The sequence below is a fragment of the Panicum hallii genome, chromosome 2 (genome assembly GCF_002211085.1).
Source record: "Panicum hallii strain FIL2 chromosome 2, PHallii_v3.1, whole genome shotgun sequence".
Taxonomy (NCBI): Eukaryota; Viridiplantae; Streptophyta; class Magnoliopsida; order Poales; family Poaceae; genus Panicum; species Panicum hallii.
Genome location: NC_038043.1, coordinates 28,911,046 through 28,928,980, shown reverse-complemented (window position 1 = coordinate 28,928,980; position 17,935 = coordinate 28,911,046). Strand labels below are relative to the sequence as shown.

Genomic DNA, 17,935 nt, shown 5'->3' with positions numbered 1-17,935 from the left:
AGGGGAGGGGAGAGAAGAGAGAGGGAGGGAGAGAGAAAAAAGCCAGGCAAATTAAATTTTCTCAAAATTTCGAATAGAAACTTGAAAAACTTTAAACATGAAAATTGTAGGGAATTTAAAAATCTACAATTTTTATTTTGGATCATAGTTCATTTAAGCTTTAGTTTAGAAGTTATTTAAATTTAAAACTACTCAAATTTGAATTTCTATTCTTTTTATGAGTTTAAAATTTGAATTTGCAAAAGACCGTTTAAGTAAACTTGTAAGGCACTAAAATATAAGTATGTTTTTATACTACATTTATCATGAAAACTGGAGCATGAAAAGATTATAAACACAAAGGAACAAATCTCATATACATGCATACATACACATTCATACATATGCATATGCACACACATAATTAGATGCATTGTTTCAGTGATTCAGGGTTATTATGCATGATGCTATGTTTAAATTTTCTTGCTTAGAATTTTAAGCACCCTACGGGTGTTACAGTAAGGCTCATAGAGATTGGAGTGTTGAGCTGTAACTTGAGACTGTCCATGATGTCAAAAAACAGAGCTTGAATTTGCTGGCTGAATCCGTAGAAAGTTCCAACATGCCAGCGCTAATGGGCACTGGAAGAAAAGGTGAAGCAACGTTTCCTCACTCCCACTATTACAAACTGCACAATCATAAGATGGCAGAACCATATTCTTCCGTCGAAGAATATTTATGGTGCTTAACCTGTCTTTGAGTAATAGCCAGAAGAAAACTTTATGTTTATTTTGACAGCAGGATTTCCATAACCATTTAAACGTCACATGAACCTCAGCACGACACAGTAAATGATTGTAAGCTTTTTGTGAAGAAAAGTGTGAAGTGCCCCAAATGTATAACCACCAGTCTGATTCACCAGTTAAATACTGCTGTTCAACCCTCTCTTCCAGAAGTAGGAGCAGAGCATATGCTTCTTCTGAAAGTGGTAACTGAAACAGGCGATGAAAGGGTTCAGTGAGAGTGGCCTGACTATAGGATATCCTTTTATTTTTGATGAAGGAGTAGAGTTCTGGATAAATCTGAGAATAGACAAAACCTCCCCACAGATCAGTCCAGAAGTAACAAGTGGAGCCATCTTGTAAAAGAAATGTTGCCATTCCTTTAAAGGTATCTAAGAGTTTCAAATTATCTCGCCACCAAAAGAATCCCTTCTTAATATGACTAGGCAATTTACCATTCTGATAATGCTTTTCCCAAACAAGCTGAACCCATGGGGTATCTATTTTGTTAAAAAATTTATGTAGATTCTTGAGCTATAAAGCCTCATTCTGCACTCTAAGATTGATCACACCTAGGCCCCCTTCTTCTTTTGGAAGGCAAACCATTGCCCAAGCTGCCTTGGGTGGTGTTTTTGCATTGATGTTTGCCCCTCTCCACAAACAATGTTCTGTACTTATCCATCTGTTTGATGACAGTCTTGGGTAGGAGAAAAGTGCCCATCTGGAATATTGGAATAACAGTGAAAACAGCATTTGTCATTTGTAACCTCCCTGCTTGTGTTAAGAACAAAGAGGTGGCCTATAATCTTCTCTCACATTTAGAAACCAATGGCAAAATAAAAGTTCAACCTTTGGCTTAGTTGTCCCTAAAGGTAACCCAAGATAGGTAAAAGGGAGTGACCCTTTTGCACACCCAAAACCTGTGGAAAGCAAGTCCAATTTCTCCTCAGTCAAGTTGATAGGGACCATCATAGACTTACTAAAATTGACCTTCAGTCCTGTAGCCAAGGTAAAAGTGTTTAGAATGCCCTTATGAGTCTCCAGTTGTGTAACACAGCCTTCCATAATAATCAGAGTATCATCTGCATATTGGATCACTAGAAATGAAGTATCAAATGGACAAGGTACAAGCAGTTGGAGGAGACCTTGTGATGAGGCTTTGTTGATCAGAGACTGTCGAAAGTCAGCTGCTAAAACAAACAACAATGGTGAGAGAGGATCTCCTTATCTTACTCCTATTTTGCAGTGAAAAGTTTTGCCAAGAACACTATTCAATAAAACAGCTGAAGTTCGTGACTTGAAAATTGCTTTCATCCACTGAAGCCAAGTGTTTCCAAAACCTCTGCCTTGCATTAGCTTTAACATTGCTTCATGTTCCATTCTGTCAAAAGCCTTCTAAAAATCCAACTTTAGGATTATGATTTCCTTTTTACTCTATTGGCAAAGATGCAAGTATTTCAGGGACCATGCTAGACAGTCTTGAATTGTTCTTGCCTCGATAAAATCATACTGATTTTTATGTATCAACCCCATTATGACACCTTGTAATCTGTTGGCTTCATGTTCATGTAGTATGTTAATGATCAGAAGAGAGTAAAAAGGTACGAATTAGAAGCACGGAAGCCATGCTAGACAGTCTTGCCTCGATAAAATCATACTGATTTATCAACCCCATAATGACACCTTGTAATCTGTTGGCTTTCTCGTAGTGAATCTGGATATGAATTAGAAGCATGGAAGCCATGTTAGGCTAATCACAATGGGGGTTTCATGTCCATATTTCCAAGAATGCCACGTCAACTTTGTAGAAGGATGAAATACCCTCTCTCAGTAGAGAGTTTCATCTCACTATTTCATATGCCAACATACTACTTAAATGCTGCAAATAAATAACCAATAGGATTTACTCAATAGTGTGAAGATGAAACAAAACACTCTCAATGGAGGTTTCACACAGTTTCCAAGTTCTTGGAAATAGGTTAACATAGTTTCATCCTCATGAAACTCCATGAAACTCTTACTTCTTAAATGATGTGCCATATCATCCAAATTGCTGATGTGGCAGGCTAATTAATGCCATAAAACACCCCATAAAACTCTCATTGTGAATAGCCTTAGAACATAAAAACTCGCATAATCTGATAATCTGGACCGTTCGCGTTTCATTAAATGCGAGCATTTTTGGAATGGGTGTGTCCCCTCTCCACTGCAAAATTGACGCTAATCACGATCCCCTGTACGACATCCCCTCAGCCGTTGGATCCGACGATCAGACGGTGCAGAATCCCACGTGATAAGCACCGCCCTTCATCGCCCCGTCGCCACTCGCCCGCCCCCGGCCGCGCGCCATTAAACCCACCCCTTGCCTCGACCATCTCTCTCCCTCCCTCTCTCTCTCTCTCTCTCTCTACCCGCGCGCGCAGAGGCAGAACTGGGGCACCCCACCGCCGAAATGCCGTTCCTGAGTCCCCTGGGCGGCGACGACGCCGACGACTTCTACTTCGGCTACGACGCCGGGTACCACCGCAGCAGCGGCGCCGCGGGCAAGAGCGCCAAGAAGGAGAAGGAGAAGGAGAAGGAGAAGAAGGAGAAGGAGAAGGAGAAGGGCTTCCTCTCCTGCTTCCCCTGCTTGATCCCCTGCTGTAATTAACCCCTCTTTCGGCTTCAATCTCTGCGTTCTTGGCGCTCTTGATTTCCCGTGGATATTCTTGGCCCCAGATCACCAATCCCCGTCTTCTTCTGTTCCTTTTCCTCTCGACTAGAATCTTCGATTCACCGTCTTGCTCTCCTATGTTCTTCAGCGCCCGGCGCCGTGGAGCCGACGGCGCACCGCCGCCTGCTGTCATCGGACTCCAGCGATAGCGACAACGCCGCCGCCATGAACATCACCGCCGACCTCGCCCGCCTCCGCGCGCGCTACTCCCGCCTGGCCGCCGGCCCGCCCGTCCGCCCCCGTGACGTCCCCGCCCTGGTGGCGCGCCCCGACGACCCGGCGCTGGCCGTGTCCGCGCTCTCCTGGCTCGGCGGGGACCTCCGCCCGTCCTGCATGCTCCTGGCCCTGCTGCCCGCGCTGTTTCCGTCCCTTCCTGCCCACACCCGCCACGCGCTCGCCGCCGCGGCCCGCCGCCTCAGCGCCCGCGAGGCCGCGCTCGACGGCGAGGTCGCCGAGTACCGATCCACCTACGCCATGAAGCTGGCGTGCGAGAAGACCAAGGACGGCGTCGCCGAGACGGCCGCCGAGGAGATGTGCAAGATGGCGCGCGCCGCCCGGCGGGCGGACAAGCTGCGGTCGCGCGCCGTGGAGGTCGCCGTCAAGGAGGTCCTCGCGCCGGCGCAGGCCAGGGAGTTCCTCAAGGCCGTCGAGGACGTGGCGGGCAAGGTGTCGCGGCACGGCACCCGGTGGCACGCGCGCGCCGGGACGCTCACGGTGCCTGTCGAGGCGTTCGAACGCGTGCGCGCCAACGCCAGGGCGGCTACGGACGATGCCTGGTGAGGTGACCTCTGATTGTGATGGTTGCTTCAGGCAGCCATCTTCTTCTGATCATGGATTCGTTCGTCAATGGGGACTAGAATGTTTCCAGCTTACGATGATTCGGATTGCATCGGGTAGGGCGACGATCAAATGTACCTTGGCATGGTCTATGTTCTTGTTGGTATAGTCATAGAAGGTTAACTAGATATACTCCTCTCACTGGAAATGTGAAATGCTTTAGTTGCTTCAGACATGTTCTGTCATTTGTTTCTGTACTTTCGAGGATGCAGTCTGAGTTTGCACCGTTAGCTATCGCAAATTCATCGATGAGTAGTGCCGGTTGCTGAACCTCTTTTGGAGGAGCGTGTCAAGGTTCTGACAAGGTTTTTCTTGCAATCAAACTTTCCTGCAGTCTCGTAAAAGATTTTGAATCCCTTCTCTATATTTGTTGTTGGAACAAGTTACTCGTTCTTGGCACAAAAAATTGGACACTTAATGCCTGGTATTTTTGTTGCTCAGTTCATGGAGCGGTTCCTGTTGTTCTGACAAAAGTGTTTTTTCTTTGAGATGCTGGCAAAATTGTTTTGGCACAATCTGAAATGTTTTTCAAGTTTCGACTGAGCACTAATAATACTTTGCTGGATTTGGTTATTTTTAGCCATTTATTTCTGCATTTCTAGGATAATTCCATCTGAGTTGGCACTATGCACGAACAATAAACAAACCTGCCAAAAAAAATGACCAATTTAGGGTTTCGCGGACGAACACGCTTGCATCCCTAACACTACACCAAAACAGCTCAATTTCGTCGGCCAGATGTAATTTCGTCGGCTAAAATCAAGCCGACGAAAATAGACTGTTTATTTCGTCGGCCAAAATAGGCCGACGAATTTAATTTCGTCGGCCCATTCAGACCGACGAAAAAGTGCTCATATTTTCGTCAGCTAAGATCTGACCGACGAAATAAATGGACTAGTTTCGTCGGCCTGCCCTAAACCGACGAAAATAAGTCTAATTTCGTCGGCCTGTGGTGGCCGACGAAATTAGAGTTACCCTAATAGCCCGATCGGATCTCGTTCTACATCCCCACACGCACGGTCCTCTCTCACCCGCGCCCGAGCCCCCCGCCCCCAGCCCCACCCACGCGCCCCCGCCGCCTCGGGCGCACGGCCCCCGCGCCGCCGCCGCCTCGGGCGCGCGGCCCCCGCGCCGCCGCCGCCTCGGGCGCGCGGCCCCGCGCGGCTCGGCCCCACGGCCACCGCCGCCTCGCGCCCGCACGGCCTTGGGCGCGCGGCCCCGCGCGGCTTGGCCCCGCGGCCACCGCCGCCTCGCGGCCCCCGCGGCCTCCGCCTCGGGCGCCCAGCCCCCGCGCTGCCGCCGCCTCGCTCCCGCGCGGCTCGGCCCCGCGGCCACCGCCGCCTCGCGGCCCCCGCGGCCTCCGCCTCGGGCGCCCAGCCCCCGCGCTGCCGCCGCCTCGCTCCCGCGCGGCTCGGCCCCGCGGCCGCCGCCTCGGGCGCACGGCCCCCGCGCCGCCGCCGCCTCGGGTGCGCGGCCCCGCGCGGCTCGGCCCCATGGCCGCCGCCGCCTCGGGCGCGCGGCTCCGCGCGGCTCGGCCCCACAGCCACCGCCGCCTCGCGGCCGCCGCCTCGGGCGCATGGCCCCCGCGCCGCCGCCGCCTCGGGCGCGCGGCCCCGCGCGGCTCAGCCCCACGACCACCGCAGCCTCGCGCCCGCACGGCCTTGGGCGCGCGGCCCCGCGGCCACCGCCGCCTCGCGCCCGTGCGGCCCCCGCGGCCGCCGCCTCGGGCGCACGGCCCCCGCGCCGCCGCCGCCTCGGCCCCGCGGCCACCGCCGCTTCGGGCGCACGGCCCCCGCGCTGGTAGTAGGTTAGTAGCTTTCATATGCACTAGTAGCTTTCATATGCATTAAAAACTGAAGTTGTTTAGTGGAATACTGAATAAATCCCATGTCTCTATGAACAAGAACCACGGAGCTTAGGATTTAAGAAACTGAAATGTTTCAACACTGTCAGCTTTTAATCTGTTTCTTCTCGTTTTTGGATGAGATGCTTTATTGAAAGAGGTTCAAGGTTTACGTATTTATGTTGTGCACTTGCCTGCAGGATTCATCCACAATTGCCCCTCAAAATAATCCTCCATGTCCTACTCTTTTTGTTGCGAACGTTGGTCCAGCTTGTTCAGAGCAAGAGCTCATAGATGTTTTCTCGAGGTATTGCCAATATATCAACGCTTCATGAGATGGGATTAAGCCTTTAATTTTGTTTTGACAAGCTTATTTGCGTAATTAGTTGCGCGGGATTTGTGAAGCTGAAGATGCAAAACAAGCTTGGAGCTCCAGTTGCATTTGTTGATTTCAAGGTATAATGATTAATGAAAAAAAGTGCTACTCTTCCTGTGTCCCTGATTACTATTTTATTTTATTCTCTATGAAACAGTGATGTGGACTATCATACCGCCTATTCTTAATTTCCAGCCAGGCAGCCATTACATGGGACTAATAGTGGTTTTATTTTTGTTACAAGGCTTATGGTGTACATATAGGGTTCATGATATTATAATGGTTGAGCTTTCAGTTCATGCCAAATCTAGAAGCTTTAGGGCCAGTTTGGTAGAGCTCCAACTGATCCTGATTCTCTGTGGGAGCTGATTCTCTGATAGAAGTGATTCTATGGCTGAAGGTGATTCTCTTTGATTCTCTAGCATAAACTTTTAAAATCAGGATGGAGAATCACTTCACAGAATCAGGAGAAGCTACTTTTTTCAGCTCCCAGCCTCTTAGTTCATTTCAGAGAATCACTCCACAGAATCAGCAGAGAATCACTTCTCTCTGAAAAACTGTTTGGCAGAGCTCTTGCTGGATTCAACAGAGAATCAGCTCTGGGAGCTCTGCCAAACTGGCCCTTAGTTAGAGCTGGCACAAGAATAAACACTTGATTTCATCACTAGGCAGATATTGTGAGACATCAATGCCCTATAAATTGAGCCAAGGAGTCGTCTTAAAGGTTCAGAGTATCTAATTAGATTCCTTCCTGGTTATACAATCCTGCAGAGATTCTCTCTCTTTAATTTTTTGAATTGGAACTGAGGAAATGCAGCTATGCCTTTGTAAATGAGTGAAGTGGGTTATGGAAGGAAAACATGTATCTACTTATCATATAGTACTAAATTTCAATTATGTAATAGATTTATTTTTTTTAGTAGGCATTCGATTATTTTCGTCGGCCGTTAAAGCCGACGAAAATACTTGATGTATTTTCGTCGGCCATTGAAGCCGACGAAAATACTTGACGTATTTTCGTCGGCCACTTAGGCCGACGAAAACGTGAACATATTTTCGTCGGCCGTATTGGCCGACGAAAATATCGTTATTTTCGTCGGCAGCCGACGAAAATAATCCTATTTTCGTCGACTTTATTTCGTCGGCCTATTTTCGTCGGGGTGCCGACGAAAATAGCTATTTTCGTCGGCATTTGGCCGACGAAAATATCCTATTTTCCTGTAGTGTAATCGTGAACACCATTTTCCCACATGCAAGAGATCTATGTATCAAGAGACTAATATTTATCAAAGATAATTTACTAGGCACAAATCTTATATGATTTTGTTTTGCCATTCTGACAAGAGTTTTTCAAATCATTTGATGTGATTCTATGCTATATTTTCTATTTGCCAAACAGGACTGTGATTGTAAGCCATAATGGTTTTTTCTCTTTCCTCTGGTGTTGTAGAGTAAAAACCAGTAAACTACTAATAACTCTGGATCATATTTCATCAGTGTCCTACAAATAAATTTACTGTACAGTAATGGGTTGATGCACTATATAGGACTTGTTGTGAAGCACTGAAGCTATTTTCAATATAATCATGGTCATCACCTAACTAGACATCTACCACGAGACACAGCGAGGCCAGATGCAAAAACAGACCGCTTGAATTTTGAAGAAATTTCAGTGACTTCCGAAATTCCAAAATTTAAACAAGATTTGCGTTTTATATTCAAAATTATCTAACGTGACAGTGGCAGCATATAAATTGACTTCGACCTATAACATGACAAGGCGCCATGTCAACGATCGTTAACAGCCACCAAGGTTACTTGCGACGCCACCAAGGTCACACGCTTCCAGCAACGAATACCCCCGAGTCCCAAACTGAGGCAAACCGGGAAGAAAATCCGAGTCTCAAGTAAACTCTCCCACTTACTCGGGCAAGAATTTCTAATCATCAGCATCAACTAAATTTCTGGCAAAACTAACGCGCATCTGGGTATAAAAGCCCTTTTCTCTTTTCTTTTCTCTCAATTGATGATGCCGTAACATCGGTTGTTCAACAAACAGTATGCCAATGTTGGGCTGCTTGCTCTCCCAGCTCCGAACTGCAGGGCAGCAGCACGCCAACATAGGGCATACATTTACACTGGTATACAACATAAATTAAGCTATGTTATCACTTGGCTATATATGTTAAATACATAAATATAGGCCAACAACAAGACAAGCCCCTAACCGAAAGGCTGAAATGCTATCCTGATGCTATGGAAACCCAGTTCAGGTTTCCTCTTATTCAGAAAATGTCACGGTGGAAATGCCCTGGAATCGAGCTGCCTTGCTGCGCTTGCCTGAGGTGCATGGACAAGGCATAGTTGTTTACCTGAAAAAAGGGAGAGAGGACACAAGAAAAGCATAAGCTGCTTTGGCGCCTAAAGGAGAAATGATCGACGAAAAGAATAGTAGAACAACGAAGGTGGTGTACCTCAAGGCTTCTAACTTGTTCCTGGTACTGAACAACCAACTGCTTAAGTTGCTGAAGCTCCTGGCTTCTCTCATCTTGCTCCTTTTGGCGCTCATGCTGTATAGCAAACGCTTTCTTCAGAATAGTGCTCTCCCTAATAGCAGCTTCAAATTGTTCCTTGTAAATTGAATTTTCCTGTTTAAATGCAAGAACATCAACTCATCTTGTGCCTTTTAAACAGTAAACAAAAAAATAAATGAAACAGCATAATGCAGTTCAATAAATTGCAACTGTATGCACCTTAAATAAGTAAAATCAATAATGTGAATCAGTAAATATTTATATGAGAATGAATTCTGAATACCCAATTCTATGGTAGCTCAGATAGTTATAAACTTGGCCCTCGGGCACACTGGAATATTTGAAAAATAGTTGGTATGACGATTCATCAAGTTTGCATTCCTTTTTTACCTAGAAGTTTGAAACAAAAGATTTGGATATGCACTCAGTTTCTTCTGATCATCTTAACATGTATATCACAGAAATGACCCAAGTGAACACAAAAGAAGCAGCACATTGCAAAATGGCACAGAAACTATCACATTGAAGTGGAACAAATTCCTGGCTAGGGACTACTAGTCTATTATAATAACAATAAGAAACCAGGAATGGACATCTAACCCCAAAAAAAATGTGATACCTGAAGAAACTGCTGGAAGAGTACATTTAAGAAAACAATAAGATTATATTGTACAGTTTTGAGGAAAAAAGATTATATCATGTATGCATGTGCCAACAATTCGAAATTCCAGTCACTTGCACAGAGAAGTAATGACCCTGCTGCCAAGTGGTTTCATAGCATGCCCTATTGACCTTTACCCCTGGCTCATTCATTTATCCAGATACTTTTAAGACATGAGCTGTAAAAGGGAGAAACTATCCAGTAACCAGAAATTGAAGTTTTAGAAACTCAGCACTTTTGCAGTTCACACTGATGACCAGCAAAGGCAACAAGCAGGTACAGGAACACCACCATCAATGACAAAGATTGCTTGAGAACAAGGAGGGGAAGTCAATTACCTTCTGGAAACTTTGATGTGCTTCTGCACCAATACGAGAGGTCATGGCCCTCTCAAAAACCTCAAGTACTCTAGAAGCACGTGCCTTTGCATCATCCGTGTTAGAGGCACTCAACATCTCATTCACAAGAATCTCAGACCATTGAATGCTGCTTGACGGAAGGTTATCTGCCCAAGGAACACTATCTACAGGTGCAGCAACCTCATTGTCAACCAAAATACCTATAGAATCAGGCAAACTATTAAACCATAGTATCAGAAAAAGGACTATTCTCAAATCAAACAAGAATAAATGGGTATACAATACATGTAGGGGGCACAGATCTGCACAAAATCACTTATCTTAATGCATTTGAATTAAAGAGTTTGATAATTTTTAACACTAAAGCAGATAAATATGCAAGGTATGCATACAAGTACAGATATTTCCAAGTTATTAGCTATTCATTCAACTTGTTTACTAGACAAGTAGACAATTTACTTTTTCAACCGCAAGTGGAAAGCTAAGAAAACATTCTAATAAGCATCAAAAAAGCACTGTGTAAAGTATATACCCTAGTCCTTGGGTAAATCATTCGGTTAGAATCACCCAACCATAGAGTAAGTTGTTAGGTCAGTAAAGCTAAAAATGATACAACAGGTAACAAGCGAGTTTATTTCAAGTGCCAAACATATCAAATGTGTAGCAAACAAATGCCAAACATATCAGAGTCTGGAGCAATACAAACAGATGATAAAGAGTATAAAGTTTCAAAAAAAAATTGCACAGACAAAAAGGGTAGTTGTCACTCATGACAAGAATGATTGCGCTGGACATCAGAAGGTTACCTTCTGCAGGAACTTGATCCTCAGTAGTCATCCCGTTGGGAGGTTGATACCCAGGAGCTGCATCACATTTGGCAGATTGTGCAGGGAGATTAAGCAAGTACTTTGTTGCTAAATCAAAATCGTTTCCACACTCTTCCAGAGCCTTCTCAATAAACTGAAATAACAGAAGCTTGCATGAGGCCTCAATTATGGATAAGTCTACAGCCATGCCAACATGGCACGATACGGTTATACTTCTCTTTAAAGTAATGAGATGGGCATAGAGCCAATAGGGAGGTGGCCACGGACATCCAGTCTGACTGGGGTTTCAGTTTCATGTTTCTTTGGGGAGGTAACGGCCAGCTACTTGCATGCACAACCCAGTTGATGCATCGGGTTACTAGAACTAGAAGACATACAAACTAATGGAGGCAAACAATAAATTTTTACCTAAGAAAAGGTGACACAGTATTGAAACAAATTAAAGCAGCCTAATATAAAAGCAATGTAATATCAGAGGCTGTGTAGAAGGCACGAGATGAATCGCAAGCAATAGAGAACCATGGCATCCTCACATCAGAAACCAACAAAAAAAAAACATCATGCAACTAAGATCTGGCCTGCACACTTCACAAGAGTGAAACTCCGAATAATAATTCCAGAATACGTAAAGGTGCTCATGCAGCGAGAGGAAACAAGTCTTAAAATTGTATCCATAACTAAAGGTTTCGTCGAAGCTAACCCATACCATCATAATACACAGCAAAATTTGCACATTAAAATGCCGGAAACCACTCCAAAAAAGGGACAGCCGAAACCGTTGCTAGGTTCATACGAATCAATTCAAACTTATGACGGACCTTAGGACCCATGACCGGCACACCTGCAAACAACACGCAGCAGGAGCCCTGGCGTCAACGAGCACTGTGGCCTCAGCATCGAGCGGGGACAGCAGGATTGATCCTTGCGCGGCGGCAACGGCGGAAGCTACTGCTCTACCGGGGGCGACAAGTTACCATTTGAGAAATGCAACGTGGAGCATAGCCTGGACGACATCGGGCGGATCGAATTACCTCGAGGCTCACGGAGGGGAACCTCACGCGGATCGCGGCCACAAGTCCCGGGTCGCCGCCGCGGGCCCGTGGCGGCGAGGGGCTCCCGCTGCCGCCGCCGGCACGGAAGCGGGCGCGCTTGGAGGGCGGAGGGGTGCCCGCGTGCGGGGAATGCTGCTGCTCCTCGAAGAAGGAGGCGGCCCGCTTCCCGCACACCGCCGCGGACATCCTGCCCGGCGCCGCCGCTCCTCTCCCGGGGTCGAGGAGGATGCTTGCTAGGATTAGGGTTTCGTGGGAGGGAGGAGAGGGAGCGGTGGCGGCGCAGATGCGGGATGGGATTGTGATGGGATCGCGCGTGTGGGGGGGGTGGGGGGGGGGGTGAAGGGGTTGGGGGGGGGGTGTTTGTGGCGGGGTTGGGGTTGGGTCGTTTGGCGAAACGGGGAAGGGAATGGAGAGAGGGGCACGTTCGGTAATATGTTCGGCGGCGTGGCAGCGTCGCGCACGTATTCGACGATGGCCGTGCCAGCGGCGTTGCGTGATTCGGCCGTATTGCTGCCGCAAATCCAAATTTACACGCGAGCCCTAGCGAGCGTGCCAGCGCTGAATTTTCCGACGGTCCGAATTGCCTTAGCAGTTTCATATGCGTGGGTCACCAACCGCTTTCATTCTCTTTCACATTCCCGCCCGACGTGTCTGATCTTCTTTCTATATTTTTTTCCTCTTCATCCATTTATATCGCCGAGCTGCTGCAAACCATACGACACCGACGAGCGACGGGGAGCAGGCGTAGTGCTAGCTTCTTTTTTCTTTTCCTTTCTTTTTTTTCTCCCACAAAGTTGTCGCAATAGATACATAACGATGTTATTGAAGTTATGTATATATACATATAACTTTTCTTTTTCTATATTAGTTTTGGCTTCTTTTTGCATAAGTGATATACATAACTTTTTATATAATTGTTTTTCTTCTTTTGCATAAGTTATGTCAATATCACTTCTTTTCGGAGAATTATCTTTTTGCACAACTTTTTTCTTCAAATTTATTTGCAACAAATGTCACACCCAGTTTTTGGAAAGGAACCGAATGCATCTCATATGTACATCAGGATCAAGTTCCACATGTATGATAGACGATATAAGTGTATACTTGAAACAATATCATAACGAAAGAGAGTATTATAGTACTTTATTACATGACCGAAAGTCTTAAGCGAATAAATAAATGTTTATAACTATCAACGGACTTCAACTTTACAGACAGATGACTAGAAAATATACGCCCAGTACTCTTCAAAATCTTCAGGGAACTCCAGACAATTATCTTGTTTTGAGCAGCATTGGTTTTAATAAAGTAAGCGTGAGTACACTTATAGTTGGTACTGTTGTCGGCCAAAACCCACCGGCGAGCAGCGACAGGCAACACGAGGAGCCGAGAGGCTCCCGGGACTGCTGGTGGGCTCCGGTCCCTCGGTCAACAGCCCAAAATCCGGCGCACGTCTTGGCGTGTGAGTTGCTAGGCGTGCCACCTGACCTTGTACCTGATCAGGGAGGTATTATATGTTAGTTTCCTGCATGCACAGACACGTGTAAACGTTAGTCCGAGCCGTGATCGGCTTATCGGATGTTTCCCGATATCGGCTGTAAAGAGCCGATTGTGTTGAGTACCGGATCGGATCTATAAAATAAGGCAAATATATCCGATAGTAATATGAATCTTGCTCTGTAGTCGTTAAGCTAATCTCTCACCACATAATCGGAACATTCTACACGTAACTGAGCCTAACAGATGCTAAAGGTAACAAAACAACAAACTAAACAGAGGTCTAAAAACCAACCAAAAAGTCAATTCCTGGAATGATCCCTTTTCAAGCTGTTGTAAAATACCCAGGCTACTGCCGGAATATTCAGTCCGTTTGAAGAGCCTAATCATGCAGATATTAAACTAAACCCTCGATTGATGAAGACTAATTATAACAGATTGGATCTACTAACAAATACGAAGCAAGGCACTACCCTTATACCTGAGATTGAGTACATGGGCAGCCGGACGTTTACAGGTAACAGGCAAAGCATAATTAACGCATGGAAAAGCCGATGCTACTCTATAAACGTTAAAATAACTGGTGTTACTCGCCATCTACAACGCTTCAGAACGAGAAACATGAAAAGTAAATGAGTAAGAACGATGCTGCCCCGATCACGCAGGGCGTGATCGGGTCCGCACAGCGCTTACCTGAGAAACCCTAGAACAGGGGTGGCGATGCGCCGAGAGTTGTTGGTGAATGATTGATCTTATTTTTATTGTTTCCCCAAGATACATATTTATAGTCCGTAGATCCCCAAGATACATATTTATAGTCCGTAGACTTGCCTCTCTAACCAATCCTAACCAAACACGACACAAATCTTAACTATCTATATCTAAACTGTTTAAACATGCATACCTATCTAGATACACAGCCAACCTTGGCCCAAAACACCTGCATAGGGTCCGATTCGCAAGCCCATTATAACCATCCTTCAACCCATCTTGCTCCACGGCCCACCTTTCTGGCCCACCTAAATTATGGTGATAACACATGCCCCCTAGTTTCGGCAATAATTATTCCGAAACCATTTCCCTTTTAATCGTCTCGTCTCTTCGACTTCTGAAATCCGTACCGGCGTGCCTCTTCAACTTCCAGGGGATGTGACTGCTTTGCATCAGGCTCCTTGGAAACCGTCATGGTGCCGATTCACCTTCCACTTTGCCTTTATAAACCTACCCCCGGCAACCTTTTCTTAATCGTCTTCTTTCTTCAGCCACTAGCAACCATATCCAACCCGATTTTTCCTTTTCTTGCAATGGCTTCTTCCTCTTCCTCTGCCTCTTCTGCTATCTCCTTTGAATCTGGATCCTCTCGAGAGCCTACTCCGAAATATGATCCGATAGCTGCCTACGAGATCCTTGCCCCCCTGCATTGGGATGCGGAGGAATGGGACTTCCAATCTTGGTCAGAGGATGACGAGTCCCTGACCGACGGCGAGGATCTCCTGCTACTCCTTGGTGATGAGCTGGAGGAAGATGACGAAGACGATGCGTCTTGGGAAAAAGAGCTCTCCTCTTCGGAAGAAAGAGCCGATTCTTCTTCAACCGAGGAAGATTCGACAACAGGAAACTTCCTCCTTGACGGATCATCGGAAGATGTCGACGAGGATGACGAAGAAATCGAAGACGACAGCAGCTTCACCACCACCAGCAGCAGCAACAGAGATGATGATAGCGACAAGAACAGCAGCAGCGACGGTAGTGATGCCAGCACAGCTCCGCCAACCAAGCGTCGCAAGACCTCCGGCATCTACTGGTGGTAAACTGTAGCACCAAGCCGATAGATCGGCTCTAGGAGCAATCGGCTCCCCTTTTGTACTTACTCCCTTATTGTAAATAATATCTTCTTTTTAATTGCAACGGACTATCAAGAACCGATGGCAACGCATCGGTTCCCTTTCTCCACATATGCCGATCCGGATTCGAACCGGTTCTTAAATTCACTTCATTTTCTGCCTGAATCCAGATCCCTCTCCAAAATAGATCTCTGAAGATTCCCCAAATCCAGGTTACTTTCCAAAACCCCTTTGCTCATAAACCCTAGCCACAAAATTCACCCCTGAGCCTTAGCACACGCGCTCGATCTTGCACCGCCAACCCTAGATCCACTCCCCGAGTCCTCGACTTCATCGAGGTTTCCGATGGCGGAGTCTTCGAACATCGACGCGAATGTCTTTGGTCTGAAGTTAAATGTGACAGTTCAATTACTTGTAAACTAGGCACATAATTTGTTAGTGTGAAGTATGTGCTTGTTAGTGTAAAGTTTGAGTATGTTTATGTGAAGCTTTTGAAAATTAAAGTGCAAGTAAAAAGGGCATTTTTGTAATTGTGGAAAACCTAGGGTTGTTTTTGCAAAATGTATTTGGATAGGAGGTAATTTCGAAATAAGTGAAGGGTGGTTTTGCAAACATGTTTTCTTATTTTATCCCCTGTAAAAATTATGTATTTGTCCAAAAGTTGCATTAGAAATGCATGTGTTGAATTGTGTAAAAGTTTGGGGAAAATGGTAAAACTAAGGGTGTTTATGTAATTTTATAAAAGTACAAGTTCTTTTATGCAAATGTTTGATTTACAAAAGTAACTTTCAAATTTACTCAGGACTAAAGTGTAAAAGTGCAAGTCATCATGACATGTCTATCCAATCATTATGACGAGTTTATCCCGTCATCATGACGTATCATAAATGCTTGCAGTTAGGTCCTGAATTTTATAAAATTTTACTCTTTAGGACAAAAGTAATTCAAATCCAATCTTTGTTCAAAATTTCATGTGTAAAGATGCAAGTTTTGAGTTTTTGAACTTGGGCCCTAAAGCAATGTTGTAGAGTTTGAAAAACTCTCCAACTTTCATTTTGGGTATTTCTTCATTAGGGTTTTGGATTGATGGGAAATTTTGCTTTACAAACAAGTCCCTGCAGTTTTCTGAATTTATGTATAAGCCCTTGGGGAATTTCATCTGTCCTTCTTCTCTCCTCTTCCTTATCCTGCCGTCTCCTTCCTTTTTCTTTCCCCACAGGCAACAGCTCCATCCAAATAGTTCTTCTCTTCCTCTCTCCCTTTGCTCAGCTCCAAGCAGGGCGCGGCCAAGGGCGGCCCGAGCGGCGGCCGGCGTTAGGGCAGCGCGCGGGCAGGCGGCGGCTCGGCGCGCGGGTGAGCGGGCCCAGGTGCGCGGCAAGCGACGGCTCGGTGCAGGCGCAGGGGGCGGCTCGGCCCGAGCGGCGGGCGGCGCGGCGCAGGAGGCGCGCAGGCGAGCGCGGGCGAGCGGAGGCGCGCAGGCAGAGCGACGGCTGGGTGGCACAAGCGCTGCGCGGAAGCGAGCCGGCGCGGACGGCTGCGGCTGCGGCGCAAGCAGAGGCGCGCGGCGCGGGCTCGAGCGACTGGCAGCACCGGCGGCTCGGCACGCAGGTGGGCGGAGCGCGCGCGGAGGGCGCTGGAGGCGCGGTTGGCGGCGCGCGCGCGAGTGGCTCGGCTGGGGCAGGAGCAGGCCCAGGTGGCGCGAGCAAACGTGGAGGCGCGTGGGAGTGAGCCAGGCGGGGGAAACCGACGATGCAGGGCGGCTCGGTTGGAGCGCGGACACAGGGAGCCGGCGAGGGTGCGGCAGATGCGGGCGCAGGCGACAGCGCAAACGTGCGAGCCCAAGAGTGGAGTGCAGGCACCCGGCAGCGGCGCGGGGACTGGCAGGCACGGCTGGTGGCGGCCCGAACGAGCGGCAGGAATGGAGGCTGGTGATGCGGGCGCACGGGTAGAGCAGCGCGTGCGCGGCGGAGCAGAGTGGGCGCTGGAGCATGGGTGCGCAGGAATGATTCGACAAGGCCGGAGCAAGCGCGGGTCCGACAATAGGAGAAGAGGAGTAACTGTGCAGGGCAACGACGTGCAGAGCGACGACATGCAGGGTGGCAGCGTGCAACGCATGGCGGTGTTCCCGCTGGGCGAGCTCAGGCCGCGACCGAGTTGGTGTGCAGGAGGGTCGCGTGTGATGGACATTAGAGGCCGTCGAGGAAAAGGCAGCGGAAGGCACGGCCCTAATACAGGCAGACCACGATCCTCGCGAAGGCGGAGGTGTGAGTATGGCGTGGCGAATCGGAAAGAGAAGCTGCGGAGCGAAGGCGACGGCTGGGTGTAACGAGCTCGGAGGAGCCACGGAGTAGCCAGACCTGACGAGTTCCCTCCACCCATGCAGAGGTCGAAATGGGAGCAGCACACAGGAGATGCGACCAGGCACGGCGATCTTGCAGGAGGCTACGCGAGTGTGCCGACCGTGTTTCTGCAGCACACGCGCGTGAGCAGAGGAGGCTCAGTTCATGAGCAGAAGGACCCTAAGGTTCGCGGAGGAGTTGGCATAGCAAACCCATCCGGCTCCATCCTCTTGTCCTATGGTCCACGACATCCAGCAACTCCTTTTCCTCGTCGATCGTCCGAGCAAGACCA

At 47.6% G+C, this 17,935-nt stretch overlaps 2 protein-coding genes across 2 annotated transcripts; one reads left to right on the top strand and one right to left on the bottom strand.

Moving 5' to 3' along the window:
• The first annotated feature begins 3,132 nt into the window (after nt 1–3,132).
• LOC112882496 lies at nt 3,133–4,675 on the top strand. Its single transcript, XM_025947570.1, has 2 exons — nt 3,133–3,403; nt 3,563–4,675. Exons 1-2 carry the CDS (start codon nt 3,214–3,216, stop codon nt 4,252–4,254), a joined length of 882 nt encoding a protein of 293 aa, XP_025803355.1. The 5' UTR covers nt 3,133–3,213; the 3' UTR covers nt 4,255–4,675.
• Nucleotides 4,676–8,515: 3,840 nt separating this feature from the next.
• Nucleotides 8,516–12,294, bottom strand: LOC112883480. Its single transcript, XM_025948786.1, has 5 exons — nt 11,943–12,294; nt 10,891–11,044; nt 10,064–10,284; nt 9,005–9,178; nt 8,516–8,902 (listed from the first exon to the last, which is right to left on the bottom strand). Exons 1-5 carry the CDS (start codon nt 12,147–12,149, stop codon nt 8,816–8,818), a joined length of 843 nt encoding a protein of 280 aa, XP_025804571.1. The 5' UTR covers nt 12,150–12,294; the 3' UTR covers nt 8,516–8,815.
• Nucleotides 12,295–17,935: the final 5,641 nt, after the last annotated feature.

Excerpts from the sequence above, each read along its gene's own strand:
- LOC112883480 (XM_025948786.1), bottom strand. The coding sequence starts at position 12,149 with ATGTCCGCGGCGGTGTGCGGGAAGCGGGCCGCCTCCTTCTTCGAGGAG. Across the intron at positions 10,285-10,890 it reads GGATCAAGTTCCTGCAGAAG|GTATTTTGGTTGACAATGAG; the intron begins GTAACCTTCTGA and ends CTGATTCTATAG. Across the intron at positions 8,903-9,004 it reads AACAAGTTAGAAGCCTTGAG|GTAAACAACTATGCCTTGTC; the intron begins GTACACCACCTT and ends CCCTTTTTTCAG.
- LOC112882496 (XM_025947570.1), top strand. The coding sequence starts at position 3,214 with ATGCCGTTCCTGAGTCCCCTGGGCGGCGACGACGCCGACGACTTCTAC. Across the intron at positions 3,404-3,562 it reads CCCCTGCTTGATCCCCTGCT|CGCCCGGCGCCGTGGAGCCG; the intron begins GTAATTAACCCC and ends TATGTTCTTCAG.